The 17,755-nt window shown below is 45.0% G+C and overlaps 2 protein-coding genes across 13 annotated transcripts in view; both read right to left on the reverse strand.

The window, feature by feature from the left end:
* The window catches only part of Cep152 (centrosomal protein 152), a 59,599-nt gene extending 54,825 nt beyond the window's left edge, over nucleotides 1–4,774 (reverse strand). For 7 of the 11 annotated variants that reach the window (XM_075962018.1, XM_075962024.1, XM_075962023.1 and 4 more), the window contains exons 1-3: nucleotides 4,534–4,647; nucleotides 993–1,086; nucleotides 126–229 (exon numbers count right to left, since the gene is read on the reverse strand). In XM_075962018.1, the coding sequence (XP_075818133.1) occupies nucleotides 126–229; nucleotides 993–1,079 (191 nt within the window). In that variant the 5' untranslated portion in view covers nucleotides 1,080–1,086; nucleotides 4,534–4,647. Of the gene's footprint in view, nucleotides 1–125; nucleotides 230–992; nucleotides 1,087–4,533 lie in introns of all 11 variants that reach the window. The other 4 variants (XM_075962021.1, XM_075962028.1, XM_075962029.1 and 1 more) reach the window with 4 other exon arrangements.
* A 2,259-nt stretch (nucleotides 4,775–7,033) lies between these two features.
* The window catches only part of Shc4 (SHC adaptor protein 4), a 93,850-nt gene continuing 83,128 nt past the window's right edge, over nucleotides 7,034–17,755 (reverse strand). For both annotated transcript variants that reach the window (XM_075962032.1, XM_075962033.1), the window contains exons 11-12: nucleotides 13,436–13,689; nucleotides 7,034–9,308 (exon numbers count right to left, since the gene is read on the reverse strand). In XM_075962032.1, coding sequence (XP_075818147.1) covers nucleotides 9,153–9,308; nucleotides 13,436–13,689 — 410 coding nt within the window. In that variant the 3' untranslated portion in view covers nucleotides 7,034–9,152. The remainder of the gene's footprint in view (nucleotides 9,309–13,435; nucleotides 13,690–17,755) is intronic.

Here is a 17,755-nt window from a genome sequence, read left to right on the forward strand (position 1 = left end):
ATTTTTCCTCCAACCTTAACCCAAAAGCTTCACAAACTAGTCTAAAGTTTACATTATCATCAGCAGAGAATCAAAGGAAGGTTTATGGAGGGGATAAACAAGAGGAGGTGATTCCAGGTCCTTACTCTCCGGCTCTGCCATCCACGCTGCAGTCAGAATCGTGGCGCTCAGGAGAGGAGAGGTCATCATCCAGCATGTCGTGAGGGAGGTCTGTGAGGAGCTGCTGCAACTGAGTCAGGAGAATCACATCAGGGCCACGCTGCCCGACAGACCAGACACTACCCACAGCGGCCCTGCAGCCGATGCGTGACTGTACACAGAGAGTTCCTACTCCTCCACTTAATGAGCTTCTTAAATTGCACACGAATCATGTTGAGGAGAGGGGACAGACAGCACGACAGCAGGACTAACGACTTTTCCTACAAGGGTGTCGGGTTTACATGCACACATCACAGCTGATGGATGCAGAGCAAACCCTAAATCACTGCACCCACTCGCAGTGTCGGGTTCCACAGAGCACACCTGCCTTTCAGGCCCCCACCTCCCAGAATCAAGGAGGTGACAATGAGATGTCCCCCAGGGAATCTGAGTGGCCAGATGGGCTCTGACAGGTGATGGGAACCGCAGCAACAGCAATGGCCTAGGAGCCCTTAAGCTCTGCTAATGGGCTAGCAACTCTCTAGGGGGCGGATCTCTGCTCCGAACAGATGCAAAAGCATACACTAAAATTAACAAAACAAGGCTAATTTCAATATCAATATGCAACTGCAGACTGACAGGAATCGTGGGAGGGAAAGATGGACGACCCCGACGACATATCCATCTTTCCAGGCCCCGCGCCTCTGTCGTTTAAAATCCAGTATTAAGCAGACTATAAGTTTTGCTTTGTTGAACTTTAATGAATTATAAATCCCTTCAAAACAACACAAGATGACAAAATCATGATCAGCTGTTAAACACTGGGTTCAGGGCTTTCTTTCCAAGGAACTCACCTCCTTTTCCCTTTCATAGTCTTCTTTGTCAAACTCTTCATCTTCATTTTGTGTCTGCAGTGCTACACTGCCAAACTCCAACGACATGGTCCTCCTGGGGGTGGAGGGAGAACTGTCACTCCCAAAACAGTCACATGACAACAATTCATAGCAAAGAAAAAGGGCAAAGAATCATTAAAACAGTGACCAGGCTTCCCAAGTGGCTAGAAGGTACTTACATCAGTAAGATGTCTGCAAACAAAAACTCAGAACGCTAACTAGAAAGTCCGAACATAGCAATCTTAAGAATCAGCTCAAGTGGAAGCCTCAAGTCTATGCACTGAACACACACAGTAAAGGTCCTGGAGACTCTGCTCTATGCTCTGAATTCCACAAATACAAACTTCATGTTTTCCAAAAAAGCAACTCCTAAGTTCTGAGCTAGTGATTGTTACCCAGAAACTGTTTACACACCAAAAAGCTTAGGGTTCCAGGACTCCCTCTTCAGCAATCACAGTCTGGCAAAATACCACAAGGACAGACTGTGGGCTATGTTAGCAGAAGGCTCCAGAGAAGCTAGACAGGCTTCTGATTATTTAATTATAAACAAGGACCTAATGTCCCCAAATTCTAAATTATTGAATAATTCTGAACAAAAGAAAAAAAACGTAAGTATGTGCTACCAAAGGCGTGGCTAAGACTGTCTTCAATCTAGGCTCCTCCCACCAGGGACGTGTGGTCTGACCACAGGTCATTCACGACAACTTCCAGACTGTAAAAAGTCATTAAACTGAGTCACATAAAAAGCATTCGGACCCAGCAACTCAAGTGCATTTTGCCATAAAGAATAACCCCCTTTTGGTAACAGTTGCAAACTACATCACAAACTTCATAACTGTTAACCCCCTTTATCATATTTAAGACATCCTGTATGGTATGATGTAGTCCCATTTGCACACTAAGAAAAAGAGACCAATTCAATTATGACACAACACTACTTTTAAAACACAGATTATTTTATAGCTGTTAAAATGTGAACCAAAATTTGGGTTTTTAACCAGACATCACTGGGGGATGAAAGCCTGTGTCTCCTGGGGCCCTGCTGGAATTCTCTTGTATACATCATAAAATAGAGATCAGAATATGGCAACCTAAGCCAGCTGATGTGGTGAGGGGAAGACACTACTCTTACATCTCTGGGTTCAGGTCATTGCTCCAAGCAGACATCATGCCTAGACAGAGTCTCAGACGATGGAAACAGAGATATCCTTCAATCTATCACCCTAAAGATGTGGGGCAAAGTTGGGCCTGGAGAGTCGGCTCAGTGGTCAACAGCACTTGTTCCTTCAGCAGAGGACCCAGGATCCGTTCCCAGTATCTACATGATATCTGTATCTTCAGTTCCAGGAGACAGGAGGCCCATTTCTGTCCTCCACAGACCCTGAGCATGCAAGTGATGCCGAGATAACCTTGCAGGCAAAAGACCCATGCACATAAAATAAAAATACATTTTTTAAAACTGTATAACACAAAAACCATCAGTCGTAAGCCAAACAGTATGTATCACAGAATATATTAACAAAGTCAAGAGTGCCAGGTGGTGGTGGCACACACCTTTAATCCCAGCACTTAGGAGGCAGAGGTAGGCAGATCTCTGTGAGTCAAGGCCAGTCTGAGTAAGTTTCAGGAGGTGGGGGTATGGGGGGGGGCGGCTAAACAAGGAAACCCTATGTCAAAAACAAACAAAAACAAAGTCAAGGGATAAAATTACAAAAATTGTAAAACTACTTACAAAACACCTAATCAAAAGTAAAGTATCAAAAAGCATTTTTCCAAGAAAATAAGATGATAACTTAAGATGGGAAAATAGCACAAGAATTCATTTTAGAAAGAAATATAAATGCTCATTTAACAAGTCTAAGCTCAAGCTTGGGAGATGGCTCAGTGCATCAAAATTCTTGGCATTTGAGTTTGAACACCAAGTTCAAATCCTCAGACCCCACATTACAGCTAGACACAGCACAGGCGTCTGTAATTCCAGCTTCAGAGACTGTCCAGAAGGTCATGGACCAACTAGCATGCCCCACACACTAGAACAGCGACAGAGACTGTCTCAAACAAGACGGCAACCAAGGACTGACACCAGAGGCTGTCCTCTGACCTCTAAACACATGGCATGACACCAGCATAGCCATATTTACACATATAAACACACACAGATACACACATACATCTCATACACATAGCAACATACAAAAACAGAGGTTAAGTCCATGAAGAATTCAGCAAATTTAGTGTAAGTAATAAAGCGCCATCTTCAACTACGGCATTGAAAACAGTCACACAACACTGACCATGTTTTTCACGGCTTAATAAACTGCTGATGAAATATGACCAGATAATCATGTTGAAAAGCATCAATACAAAATGAACATGTGCCCTCGTAAAACTGCCTCTGGGTGAATATGGCAAAATCATGCATTAGTATAAACAATGATTTACTCCTGTATTTGACCAGAGGGCTGACCACTTTAAAAAAAAAAAATCAAGGCATAGACTACATGGGTTGTGTGCTTTTTAAAATACAGCTACTTGGTTAACATTTTCATTCTAGCCAGGGAACTTTTTCTAACCCCAGTTACAAGAATATAAAAAGCATGTCCAGACTCAGATCAGACAGACCTCTGACCCAACACTCATTTTCTCGTCAGTATTATCCCTGGTAGTTGTCTGGTCGTCATCAACCCCCAACACACACACACACACACGACACACAATGCGGGTGCTAAGAAATGAACACACATCCTCTGACAAGAGCACTGACAAGCTCTTAACCACTGAACCGTCTCTCCAGCAGCAGTAGAAAGGACCTTTAGATAGACCTTCAAGGATGCAATATGATTGTAAGCAATTAGCACTGAAGGTCCTCATTCAAAAACCTGGACTCCGGCAGCTGTGCAATCTTAAACTGCTTCCATTTCTTTACTAATGAAACAGGATAAAAAACAGCGTGGGTGTGAGAAAGGAGTGGCTGTAACTGCCTGTGGGAAAGTTGATTTCTCCAAGATGAGGGCCCCGCCCTCCTCTAGACGCCTACTCCCTCAAAAGTCCATTCTGCGCCCTTCCAGAGCGCTAGTCTTATTACTCTTTGCTTGTGACTTCAAACTTCAGCCTTTACACAAAAAACAGTCGCGTATTATGAAGCTATAAGGTGAGATTCAGCTTAAGTCAGACCAAAAGTCCTAACTACTACAAGGGTAAGTGCCCTGGGCGTTAGGAAACCGTACCCGCTCGCTAGCTCACACGCTAGCTTCTCTTACAGAATGGAAACAGCCAAAACGCAACAGGTTGTTTCAGACACTTTCAAGTGTTGTTCGGATACAAAGGACACGGAGAAGCAACTTGGTGGAGTAGGCAAACAGCCGTAGACAGAAATGATGACAACCTCTGGCGATTCGTGGACCGATAACAGCTTGGACAAACCAGGGTGGGCAGAGGACAGCAACCCGAAAATACAGGAAGCTCCCTCCACCTAGTGTACTCACTCACGCAGCACCCTTACCAAAGAGCTGGGCCTGGCGCCCAGGAACCCGGGGGGCGCACGGGTCTGCGGGTGCAGTGCTGGGGCCGAGGGCCGGGCAGGAAGCCAGCGTGCACAGTCGCCCCGGTGCAGAAGACTCGAAGGCGGCTCCCAATCCTGCAGCAGTCCGCCCGGCCGTGAGGCTGCAGTCACCGAAGCGCCCTCCAGCAACCCGCTACCCCTACTTCCAGCCTGAGAGCACCTTCCCGGTACAACCTAGCCCGCGAACCCCGCCACTCGATGAGCAGCCAGCTCCTCCAATCGCCGCCGCCGTTTGATGGGCCGGCCGACTGGGCGGAGCGACAGGGCGGAAGACCCGCCCCCCACATGGTCGGTTGAGAGGTCGCCCGCAGTTGCCAGAGCGCGGCTGTTCGAAGAGAGCGCCAGTAGCGGCGGGAAGCTTCCCGGAGTCCCATTGGAGAAGTCGTAGGCCAATCACAAAAGCCCTCTGAGAGGGCGGGCTTACGGTTGCCTAGATAGGACGGAGCGTTTGCCCGTCCAGAGGTAGACGATGGTTGCTAAATTTGGCCTTATATTCAGCCCTGACTTGTTTAAATTTGTGTTTCTTTACTGATAAGATTGTACCTGCTCCCTGGTGCCGCTTCACTACGTACTTGAATTCCCTCGGATGTTAGCCTATCGTTAAATCCCATTATAGCATTGAACTTGGAAGTCATAACCACACTGAATAAATCTCATTTTTGCTTTCCACGTTTGTCTCCCTTGGTTTGCTTATTGGGGAGGGTGGCTGGACCTATCATGGACACAGGTTGTAGCCCCTGAGTTCTGTTGCAATTACGGTCTCTGACTTCTTTGGTAAGAAGGGTCCCAATGAATACCAAGAACTTGGCAGTGTAGATTACCACATCCTTTTAAACCTTGCACCACGTAGAGTAAAATACTGGTCCAAGGCCTTCCAAACGTGCCTAGTTTTGCTCTGCCAACAGCCAACCCATCCTTGAAATGCCTGCGGCGACCCCTCAGCGGGCATCTGATACCGGAAACGATGCAATCCCAAGACTGACCTTCCCATGGTCTCCTGGATCGCTGCGTGTAGCCTCTGCTGCTTTTCAGTTCCATTGCCCCTCCTTCACCGCTCAGCCTCGGGACACACTTCACTTAGCGGAACTGGATTTGGCTATATACAAACACACACACACACACACACACACACACACACACACAGTGTGCATACCTGCTCCAAGAGAAGATGGATCTCTTTTCTGTTGTAGTCAGATATTACAGGTCTGTTTCACTCAGAACAATATGAACATCTGAAGGTATTTCGTAAGCATTTATCATCACGCTTCATGGCCCATGCTCGGCACTCAGAACAACCGTGTTATTGGGGAATTCATGAAGGAATGAGTGAATAAAGGAAGCTACTGGGTCCAGAAAAGATCAGTGAAAGGCATTTGGGTAAACGGCATTTATTGGAGGTGAATCAAGGTTAGCTGCCAGTTATAATGAGACTTGGGCACACTTCACAATCAAACTACGTCTGGTGTCCCAGGCTGCGGTGCACAGGGGAATACTGTAGCAAAGATGACAAGACAAGAGGAATAGTTTGCTCTTTGTTGAGATGTGTACTTTTCCTTCCAGAATTTCTGTCCCCTAGCGTACTCAATCGAGAGCTGCCATGAAGTTCTGTTGGGTCCACCTGCCTTTGTGTGTCCTCACGCAAGCAGGTGTAACTTTCCCAGCTCCTGCTTATGCATTGCTTTTGGATGCTGGCCAGAACCCACATCTGTTTTCCCTGGGACTTGGAGCGTTTCCACTCTTTCTCTGAAGCTCCCCTCCCCACCATCTGGCTGCTGGTCCACCGTGTAGTTGGCCTGTACTCCAACTTAACTCAACTACCATGGCTTTTTCTCCTCCTCTGGGCAGCTACAGAGATTTACAGCTTGCCTGCCCTGGGGCTTTTCTTTGACTTCTCCTACAATTGTCCTCAAGCTTCTGTTTGAGTTCATTCTTAGATTCTATTACTAAGGAGACTAAGAACCCCAGGAGGGGGACCCTGCTTTCCCTGGAATCCCTCTGCTGCGCCCTGGGAAGCCAACCTTTAAGAAAAGATCAACAAGCTCCCTCACTCTGCCTTCAGGTTACCTCAGTCAGTGAAGAAACCCAACAGATCAGGGGCAGAGCTGGCAAAAAGCAGGTTATTAATGCTCTTGGCTAGTCCTCTCCTCTGCACCACCAGGATCAGCTGTGACCCCCCAGCCCACCCCAGGACCATTCACAGCCCCTGCATGCAGCCATCAGCTCTCCTCTGGGCTCCGTAACTGCTCTCACCCTCTCCCTTCTACTGGCCCTAGAGCACTGTATTCTATCGCGGTTTCTCTCTACTTTAAGCAAATCTTAAATACCCCTTATTAATCTCTCCTCACATTACCCAGTTCGAGGGAGCCATCTGTTCCTGCCAAGACGCTGATCCACCACACATACGCTAACATTTCCAAGTCCCAAATACCAGACTTATATTGTCAGTTGTCAGAAAGCAATAATCATTTATTTTTTTTAGAAAAGTCATTTACAGATATTTATAGGCAAATGAACCACCGTTTTAAAATAGAGGTTGAGATTATGAGATTAAAACAGCATGCAGACATCTCTTGCATCTTTCGGGCATGTGAACAGTGTCTTTAGTACCTGGAAGTGCAGTACTTGCTTCCCCAGCTACGGCACCACGTGAGTCAAGTGCTGGCTGCCCACATGTACTGCTCACACCATCAGTGCGCCCTACATCTGGAACTCCCGGCCCCCCAGTCTGTGTTTATCAGCTGGAAGGAGACCGCAGTCCTGTCCTGTCTCTGATGCAGGTTGCCTACACGTTCCTAGCACTACACTGATCCCTTTTATGAAGAAAGATGATGAAGACCTAGATACAGGGGGAAATCAATGAAATGTACACCATTTCCTAGCTGGGGGAAGGAAGCCTATGTGAGAAGTCAATGGCAGCGGAAATCAAACAGTGAGCTGTTACACGAAAACATCAGGCTTCACTGGACTGGATTTCTGATGATTTTTATCCAAAAGAACTATCCCATACTGTACTTAAAACTTACCAAATATATCATAATCGCAAAGGTTAGGTTGTATCTACTTAGCCAAAATTAAGTGGTATTGAGATAACTATCCAGAAAACTCAGGATTAATCTCTATCTGTCTGTCTGTCTCTCTCTCCCTCTCTCCTTCAGTAATGACCATGTCTTCATGTCTTTATACGCAAATGCAAGTAAGAACTGACTGAAACATTTCTGCTATTATTAAAACAACCAGATCATCAACGTTACCTGCTTAATACTAAAACACTTGGGGTCAAACTACGTGAGTGATGGTTTGCTGAGACCCTTTATCAGTAGAGTATGGACACAGAATACAGGGAAAGTCTAAATGTTTACCCTTCACTACGCAAGCTGCTTATCAGTAGTAACTTCTAACACGGGAACAGCTATGTTAGGATGGCAACGGACCTCACAGTGCACCTCTGAGCTCTCTCGACTCATAAACAAGAAAACTGGATTCCAGACAGGTTTAGCACCCTGCCAAGAGCCACAGTGATGACCAGTCTGAGCCTAGAGCTTCTGGGAATTCATTTCACCCCCGGTTTAACCCTTGGGCTGTGTGTGGCAGGCCTTTCCAAGCCCGTTGCCCCGTGTGTTTTCTCACTCTGCATTTTGTCTGATCGCAGGTAGAGAGGGAGACAGGACACAGAGAGAGATGACGCTAGGATCCAGTTGGCAGCCAATCAAAAGGAAAGTCTGCTATACTTAAAATTACCTCCTGTCCTCTCTGTAAGAATGGAACGAACCCGTGTGGACTGAGCACGAAGGACACTGGTTTCATTGGCCATCTTTTATAGCCATGTATTCAAAATCAGAAATAGCCAAGAGATTTGGCCCCATGAGCTTGTCTCATGCTGCATATGAACCGTTCAGATGGCAAAGACTGAGGAACACTGGCCGGCGAATTGGGGCCCCAACCTTTGAATCAACAAATGAGACCGAAGGAGGACACCATCAATGGCTGTTGCTTCCATATGTCCACAAGCGTAGACGCAGCCTGAACTTGGTGTCTGTGTCATATGTACAGTGGCAGCGAACAATGCCACTAAACAGAAAATGGAGTAAAGCCAACACTGTTCATCAAATTGCTTCCCCTTGCTTTCAGAGTAAGGAAAAACTAACTCTTTTGGCAACTGGTTCTGTAGCTATAGAACACAAAAACTCTTGGAAACTAATCTCCCCCATATGAAAATGTCCCCCAGATTATCAAGTTGAAGGCACATACCACTGCCTGAGCAGTTCAAGTTGTCTTTAGCATATGAAATTGTAGTTGTGCTTTTAATCGATGCAATGTGACCTTGAAAAGTGACCTCCGTGCACATGGATAACTTCTTTTCAAATGGATCAAAATCCTTCTTCTCTGATTTTCATATTCAGAGGGCATTTTATTAGTTCTTTGTTTTATAAAAGACATAGTCCACGGTGGTCTCGGAAAGACGTTTCACAGTCTGTGTCCTGTTTTCTCTGGAGAAAAGGTTTGTGTTGTCATTGTTCCGGAAAATAAAGGATATTCTTCCAACATGGGGCCTGGGGTTGTCATTTCTTGGAATGCAAAAGTCCTGGGTTAGTATCTTTTCTTACTGGTTGTTTAAGGCTTACTTCGCTTCCAGAAGAGATGATTGGCAAACTATTATCCATATGGTATTTGATAAGGTGGCCAATATCATCAAACACATGGTCCTTGGTCCTCACCTGGGAAAGGAAGCAAAAGTATATTTGGTTGAATACTAGCAGCTCTTCTGAAAGATGTAAACAATTTTTTTGGAGGGGAATATATCCCTAGAGTAGATATGTTGTAAAGAAAAGATGGTCTTTAATTCTATCTGATTGGAAGCATCACCCCAGACCCTGGCATTCATCCTTGGGGTGCCAATGGAGCAGAAAGCTCCATCTCATGCCCCCTCCTCCTGGAAGTTGCCTTGGTCCAGACTCCACCTCTGGAAAAACCCGCCAAAAGCCCTGATCCCTCCCCAGGGAGGGTCAGGACCACGCCCACAGGCTGTTTAGGCTATCAGAGAAAAAGAACACATGGTCTCAGGTTTTGCATGGTCCCCCCATCTGTCTCTCTCTTCCCCTCACCTTGCTCTCCTGGCCACCCCAGACCACAGCAGTAAACGTGGGCATCTTTTATTCGGTCTAATTTGGTCTGATTGGAATTATTTGCATTGGCAGAGAGGCTCCTCTTAAGATTATTCCTAACACTATCCTCCTTCATAAACAATTTCATCATTCCCCCTTACCCTATTTATTTATTTATTTATTTATTTATTATGTATACAGTGTTGTCTCTGCATGTAAGCCTGCACGCCAGAAGAGGGCGCCAGATCTCATTACAGATGGTTGTGAGCCACCATGTGGACTGTTTCTATATGATTCATTTAGTGTCTTAGCTTATTTGGTAAATTCCAGTGACATGGTAGACAGTGTATCTGTCTTGGGAGCTGTAATTAAGTGGTACATTGTCCCTGTTTTTAAGATCTTGAAGCGTTTATAAAGGTGAGATTTTACATGGTTGCTTTGTATCCTCCATCTTCAAAACATGGCTCAGAGTCTGCCCAACCTCTACCATGAACTTGAGAAAACATTTTATTTTTGTGACTATTTGTGTTTACAATTCTGTGTTTATATGTTTTGTAAATATATAGCATATATAAATATTTAAAAAAAATAAACTATTCTGAGTTGAGAGAGACGAGAGCACACATGAAATTCCATCCGGTGGCCCTGCCAGCTGCGGCTCTGCATGGCCGCAGTTCAGTTGGGGATCTTCTAGTGGTGTCTGTCTTTTGTTTCAGCAGAGTCAACCACACTCTGTGTTCACCCCATTATTTACCCACTTCTGCTTCCTGATATACTGGATGGGCCCTGCAACATTTGTATTGCAACCACAAAAACTTTTAAAAACTGTATGATTAAAAAAAAAATCCATTACATGAGACTTGAAGTCAACTCAACGTTCTCCAGCTGAAACTGTGCTGCTCTGAGAACCACAGCTCATTTCCCCTGGCAGTGGCAGCCGTCATTCCATTTTGTGTTTTTAGAAGATACCTCATCTAAGTGGAGTCAGTGACATGTGTTCAGGGACTGGCTGGTTTTTACTTAACCAAATGCTCTCAACATCCTCGAAAACACGACGCCATGTGACAGGCTGTCCCTCGCATGCTGAATAGTATTCCTTTGTATGTTTCCATCTTCTTCCTCCTCTCATCCATGAACTTTGAAATGATTTCCACTTCTTGGCTCCAGGAATATCCCTGCTGTGCGCACAAGTGGAGTTCTCCTGCGGATGGTGATTTCCATTCTTCTAGGCAACTGCCCGGATGTGAGGCTGCGACTTTGCACAGCCATGATATTTTTAAGTTTCTGAGAAACTTTGAAACTGTTTTTCTGGTTTTAGGGTTGGATGATAACCAGCTTAGTAGCCTTAAGGTATCACTCACTGTGGCTCTGATTCGCATTTCGTGTTGATTAGAAATGTTGGCTACTTTTCGCCATCTGTCACTCAACCGTGTGCTTTCTCTTCTCTGGAGAAACGGCTCATTCTGGAGAGATGTTTTGTTTTGTTTTGTTCTGTGGGTTGCAGACTTTCCTTATGTGTTTTGGATATTAACTCTGTAAACTCATAGTTTGCAGACGTTTGTCTCATTGTGGGGATTGACATTAAGGTCGTATTTGGTTTAGTACACACCCACTGCTCCGTGTTTGCCTGCTGATGCTTGGATTCTCGCAGTCTGTTTGTTTGTTTTGGTTCATTGGTTTTTTGAAACAGGGTTTCTCTGTGTAACAGTCCTGGCTATCCTGGAACTCACTTTGTGGACCAAGCTGGCCTTAACCTCACGAGGACCCTCCTGTTTCTGCCTCCAAAGTGCTGGCATTAAAGGTGTCGGCCACCGTTTGCCCAGTTTCTGGCAATCTTAACTAGCAAATGTTAATAAGACCATTGTTATGGAAACACTCCCCTGCACTCTCTTTTGGAATTTTGTGGTTTTGTGTCTTGCAATTAAGTCTTTGACCCTTGTTAACTTTTGTTAGCAGTATAAGAATCCAGTTGCGCCCTTCTGCATGGTGCATTCAGTTTCTCAGCGGCATTTGGAGAGTTTCCTTTCTCCAGTGTTTACTTTGAGAAGATTTAGTGATCTTAAAGATCACTGACTGCACACATGAATTTAGTCCGGGGTTCATTACACTGTCCCATTGGTCTAAATGTCTGACTTTATGCCAACACTCCTATTTTGAGTAATGGAGTGCTGTGGTGTGTTTTGAGATCTTCAGCATTATTATTCTGTCAAAACAAAGTGTTTTGGTTATTCAGACATCTTTGTATCAGCTGACTGTAAATTTTAGGATTTCCTGTGTCTATAAAATGCCATCAGGAGCTTTATAAGAATTATGATCGCATGTGTAGATCTCTTTGGGTAGATGAACATTTTAATGATGCTTAGTCTTCTAACCCACAAAGGAGATGTCTTTCCATTTATTTGCATCTTTTCTAGTTCCTTCCATCAGTGTTTTATAGTTCTCACTGCAGAAATACTTTTGTTGTTGTTGTTTTATTGGTTTTTGGTACAGGGTTTCTCTGTGTAGCCTTGGCTGTCCTAGAACTAGCTTTGTAGATGAGGCAGAGACTCTCAGAGATCCTCCTGCCTCTGCCTCCTGAGGGCTGGAATGAAAGGTTTGCACCACCACCTCCTGGCTGTATTTCTTCTTCTTGGTTGACTTTATTCCTACGTACCTTTTTGCTGTTGGTGTCATTTATAAATGTAACTGTTTTATTCATTTCCTTCTGGATAGTTTTCATTTGTGCACAGAAACTCAACAAGTCTGTATAAACATCTGCTGTCTGCTGGGAACTCCTCTACATGGCATTTACTATGTCCTATCTATTACTATTTTTATAATTTTATTACTATTAATTTCTTCCTGTTTCCGTGTGTGTGTGTGTGTGTGTGTTTCCATCATGAAGGGGTGTGAAACTCAGCCAAATGCCTTTTCTACATCCATGGAGATGATCATGCAATTTTTATTCTCCTTCCCATTTCTGATGGCTGATCTTGGTTGTCAGCTTGACCACATCTGGAATCAGCTAAAACCCAAGCATCTGGGCACATCTGTGAGGGATTTTCTTGACTGGATCATTTGAGGAACGAAGACCAACTCGATGACCTTGGTGTCCAGATAACACCTCAGAAGATGAGTTCGAATGTCCTCTCAGCCCGAGCTTGTGAAGGGCCAAGGCTCCTTCTGTAGACACCAGATATCACTCACCAGGAAAACCACTTGGCCTGGAGCCTTTCTCTGGCCGAGGTTTGGTTACTGACTCCACCTTCCTAGCAATTTTATTTTGTTTAGATTCTCCATTCCCTTGTGACTCAGTCCTGGGGTGTGATGTGTTCTTAGACACCTGTCCATTTTTTCTAGTTTATCCCATTTGTTGGCGTATAGCTGCGTATAGAAGTCTTTTATAATCTTAATTACATGACACCCATTATAGTGCATTGCCTATTTGTATCTTAGCTAAAAGTTTGTCAGTTTTCTTAATGCTTAAAAAAAGCCACAATTCTCAATATCACTAAGGAAATCATGTTCTGTTCTCCGTGTCATTTAATTCTGCATTGCTGTGACGTGGCTTTGTCCACTGAGCAGAGCCAAAAAGGCAGAAAGGCACCGTCCCCGGCGTCATGCTCCAGAGTAGCGTCAAGTTCTAACCATACCACTAGTTTTGGCTTCGTGGTCAAGGAGAAGTTAACACTTAGCCCTGACCTCTACTGAATACGACGTGCAGACGCAGAGTGTGACGTATAACGAGAACACAGGCTTACCTTGCCTTCAGGGTCCACCAAGAGGAGGTGCTTTCCCTGACCACCCTGGAGTCCGCTCAGCACATACTGACCAGGAGACGTTATACTCTCTCGAACCAGAAAGTCCCCATCCTTCACCAAAAGTCTCTCTGCTGCCCCCCTGCTCAGCCTGCCGTGGAAGCATTCTTCATTCTGCAGCTGCTGCTTTATATGTGACAAAGAGCGTGAGCTCACGGGCTGGGCCGTGGCTCCCGGCTGCACAGTCTCTGGTGCCTCTAGAACAATCAGAAGGAAAAGACGTCACAAAGTACCCGTCATGAGTCCATTCTCCTCCCTTCTGTGTTCAGAGCCCTGTTTAAACCCCACCGTAGAACATACATCCTGCCTGACAATTCTAACTTAGAGGTGAGTTTAAAACTTGTCATTCATTGCCTTCTGTCACTGGGAAAGGTTACCAGGCACAAGAGTGTCTCTCCATCGGTAGGATGTGAAATCAGCCCAAGAACTGCTTCTCCAACTGTGGAAAGGGGCTTTTCTTTTCCAGGGGCTTCTTTTGGATTATGTCCATTTATTTTTTTACATTTAGCCTTTCTTTCTTTCTTTCTTCCTTTTTCTCTTCTTCTTCTTCTTCTTCTTCTTCTTCTTCTTCTTCTTCTTCTTCTTTTGTTTTTTGTTTTTTTTTGGGGGGGGGGGTTGAGACAGGGTTTCTCTGTGTGGTCCTGGCTATCCTAGAACTCCCTCTGTAAACCATACTGGCCTCACACTCAGATACCCACCTGCCTCTGTTTCCCAAGTGCTGGGATTAAAGGTGTGTGCCTCCACCACCCAGCTCATTTTCATTTTTATGGTAGTTTATAAGTTGCTATATTTATTAATTTACTGCACCTAGGCATTCTTCTGGGCAAACATTTTAGCTTAGCATTGTTAAATGGCCCCACTGTGGTCAGTACCATTCACCTGTCTGAACTACAGAAGTGAGGCGAGGAAACAAAGTATCAGTGGAGCTCAGTCTAGAGCAGCTTCCCAGGGTCCTAGACACAGTGTTTTCCCAGGCCGGGGAGATGCTCAGCCATTCAAGGCTAGGCTCCAGCCAAAGATAGAAGAAAGGGCCGTCCCCGACTGGGAGCATCGCAAATGAGAGCACAGCACATTCGGTGAGCCCAGTGCTGCTGTGGCTCATGGCGATAGTAATGACTGTGTGGTTCTCATTTATTACACAGGCTCTTCTTACAGACTTTACATCATTCGTGTTATTTTATTTTCAAAATTAGACAGGTCCCCAAATTGGATTTTTGTTACATATTCAAAGCCACACTGTTAATGCTGTAGATCTGGGATTTGAAACAAGGACCATCTGACTACAGAGCCTGCGTTTTTTTTTTTAAGTCAGACTCCAAGGCACTGATGTTGGATGAAAAAAACCTTCCCATTTTCCAAATGTTCAAGACAAGGTTTCTCTGCGTAACAGTCCTGGCTGTCCTAGACAGTACTGCCAGGACAATGATGTACACCATCTCCTAGACATAGCACACTTAGACTGAGCAAGTTTGAGACAAACCTATACAACTCAGTGAGACCTTGCTTGCCTCAAAGCAAAACAAATGGGCTCCGAGGTTAAAAGCAGTCCTATGACCCACAAGCTGGCTCACAACTACCTCTATCTCTAGTTCCACAGGACCTGGCTCCCTCTTCTGGTCACAATGGGCACTACATGCTTGTGATGTACTTAAGTGTGTGTGGGGGGGCAGTTAACTATGACCCAACCCTGATATATAATATATGTATACAATTAAAATAAAGCTTTTTAAAATCCACCAATAATAACTATATCAATCTTTATGATGGAATCTTGGTAAAAGTCACATATTTGATGGCAAATTAACAAAGCAAATGAATCACGGAAACCAGCACTGTGTTTTGAAATGCAAAGGATCTTTTGCATAGAAACCACTCTTTATTTCACTAACACAAAGGAACGTTTACAGGCCCTCTGGGAGGGTCTCAGCAAACTGTGCAGCTTCTATTCCACCAAGCTGTGTAGTTGTTGATAGCCCAAGTCCCCTGTCAGTGTGTTGGAGCCCTGCCCTACTTAAGAAAGTCTATGTGCATAGGACAGTTAGAGTTAGCACCACAAACATATCTTGTAAAAAATTTTCAGTCTAAAGCTAATGACTGGAAAGAATGCTCCCCCACAAATCATCATCCCTTCCACTAGTGCCAGAAAGGGCCTGGGGAAATGTGTCCAGACGGTGAGTAATGCTTGTAGTTGGCCTTGGTGCTGCCTGTTCTTGGACACAATGGAAAACTCTAATGAGCAGCCCTGCATGTGTTTGTATCAGAGACAGGTTCCACACGAGTGCAGAGCAATGCATGCAGGCATGCATCATGTCAGGGGCATGCTTCGCACAAGCGTGAGGCAATGCATGCAGCCATGCATGATGAGGGTGCAGGCAGCTGGCAGCGGTGTGCGCTTTTGGTTTGCTCTGAGACTGTGGATGACTTTTGGACAAGGACAAAACAAAGGAAAAGAGACATTATATCATCTTGAAGAGAGTCCACAGTCCGCGGGCCAGCCTGGGGATGCAGACATTGTTTTCTCACACGGGTCCAGATTAGGACAAGGACAAGACACCGCGTGCCGAGTAATTGTCAATGTTCTCTTAGCTCAGATTCTGTTAGAAGCAAACTACACGAGAGATTTTCCAGTTCATTTTAACTTTAAAAGTTATGTATGTTCGTTTGTTTTAATTTGGGAACCAACAACAAAGAAAAGATCAGCCTTGGTCTCGTCACCAGCTATCATGGCTCAAGGCTGTGGGGCAGTACTCGCGACCTTGTTCCTGTGTGACAGCTGACACTAAGTGGGCTGTGTGCTTACAATGCACAGTGCACAAGCTCGCTTGTTCTGGAACAGAAGGGCGGGTGCAAAGGGGAGTGCTCATTGTGAGGATGGGCAGGGGGTAATAGGCCCTAAGAATGCACGGAGAGGAAGCGGAGGAAATTGTCCACGTCTGGAGTGATGGGTACAGAGTCGGGCTTGGAAGGAGGGCTTTTCATTTCTCAATTAGTCCATTCCTTATTATTTGTGTTTGTGAGCATCTACATAACTTTTGAATTTTAAAAATGTCTAATAAAATGCATGCAAAAGTCAGGACAGTCCCATAACTCAGGATACAACTGGAAGGTGCAAATTCTGAGGAGACCATCAAGTGGGAGGGGAATTTTTCATCTTCTGAACTCACCCTACTCCCCCTCCGCACATGACCTCGCAGCCTGTTGCCGAGGACCCAGAGTGTGGCCGGTTCTGGCCACTCAACAGAAAGTTGCTGTGATGTGGATTAGTGGAAACAAGCCATCGCCCCTGCAGGAGACACAGTGTCTCCTTTCCAACGAGCCTCGCTCCACAACAGTCTCTTCAGTGAACCCCCAGTCTTACCTCACGTGGGTTTTGGATAAAAGATACAGGGTGGGCATATTTTGTTAACACTGCCCTCACGCCCAATGGCGCTTTAATTCAGACTTGACTGATGTGTTTATAAATCTGTCTTTTCTCATGAGGGCACTTCACAGTTTACTTTGACTTAGAAACACTACACATTACTTTAGTACCAGTGCTTGGAGACCATTTTAAACAGTGAAACCATCAAACAAAAGGGGACGACAGAAATGTAAAGAAATGGTGCCCAATGTACCACAGAAGGACACTTAAGGTTTCTGTTTGTTCTGTCTTCATTTTGTGTGGCTAGGTAGCCCAGGCTGTCCCCAAACTCACTATGTAGCCCAGTGTGGTCTTGAACTCTTGTGACCCCCAGCTCAGCCTCCCACGTGTTGGAACTACACCACTATACTTGGCTTAAACTAGTGCTTAGAGCATGAAAACCAGAATGAGGTAGAGGTTTCCCTTGCTGACATCAGCCGGGAACGTGGACCTTAGGCTGAGAGTTTCTGTGGCTTATGCATGTCTACAAATCACAGTCAAAGCACCCTGAGTGTTGATTTGAGGGCACGACTAACTCTCCCTGAGTTACTGTAACTTCCCTACTATAACCCTGTAAATACCAAGAAAGGACACAAGACTGTATGACGGGAATTTACCTGTGTTGTTGAAAGTAAGAGCACACCTTCATAAAGTGCCTGAAAATTTGTTAGAAAATTCTGACCAAAAAAATGTTAAACATAGATGAGAGGTTAAGATAGTACGCCAAGGCCAGGCATGGTGGCTATGGTTCTAATCTCAGCACTCAGAAGGCAGAGGCAGGTGGATCTCTGAGTTTAAGGCCAGCCTGGTCTACATAGTGAGACCCTGTCTAACAATAATAATAATAATTAATAAAAATATAA

This window comes from Microtus pennsylvanicus, chromosome 2 (assembly GCF_037038515.1).
Source record: "Microtus pennsylvanicus isolate mMicPen1 chromosome 2, mMicPen1.hap1, whole genome shotgun sequence".
Classification (NCBI taxonomy): Eukaryota; Metazoa; Chordata; class Mammalia; order Rodentia; family Cricetidae; genus Microtus; species Microtus pennsylvanicus.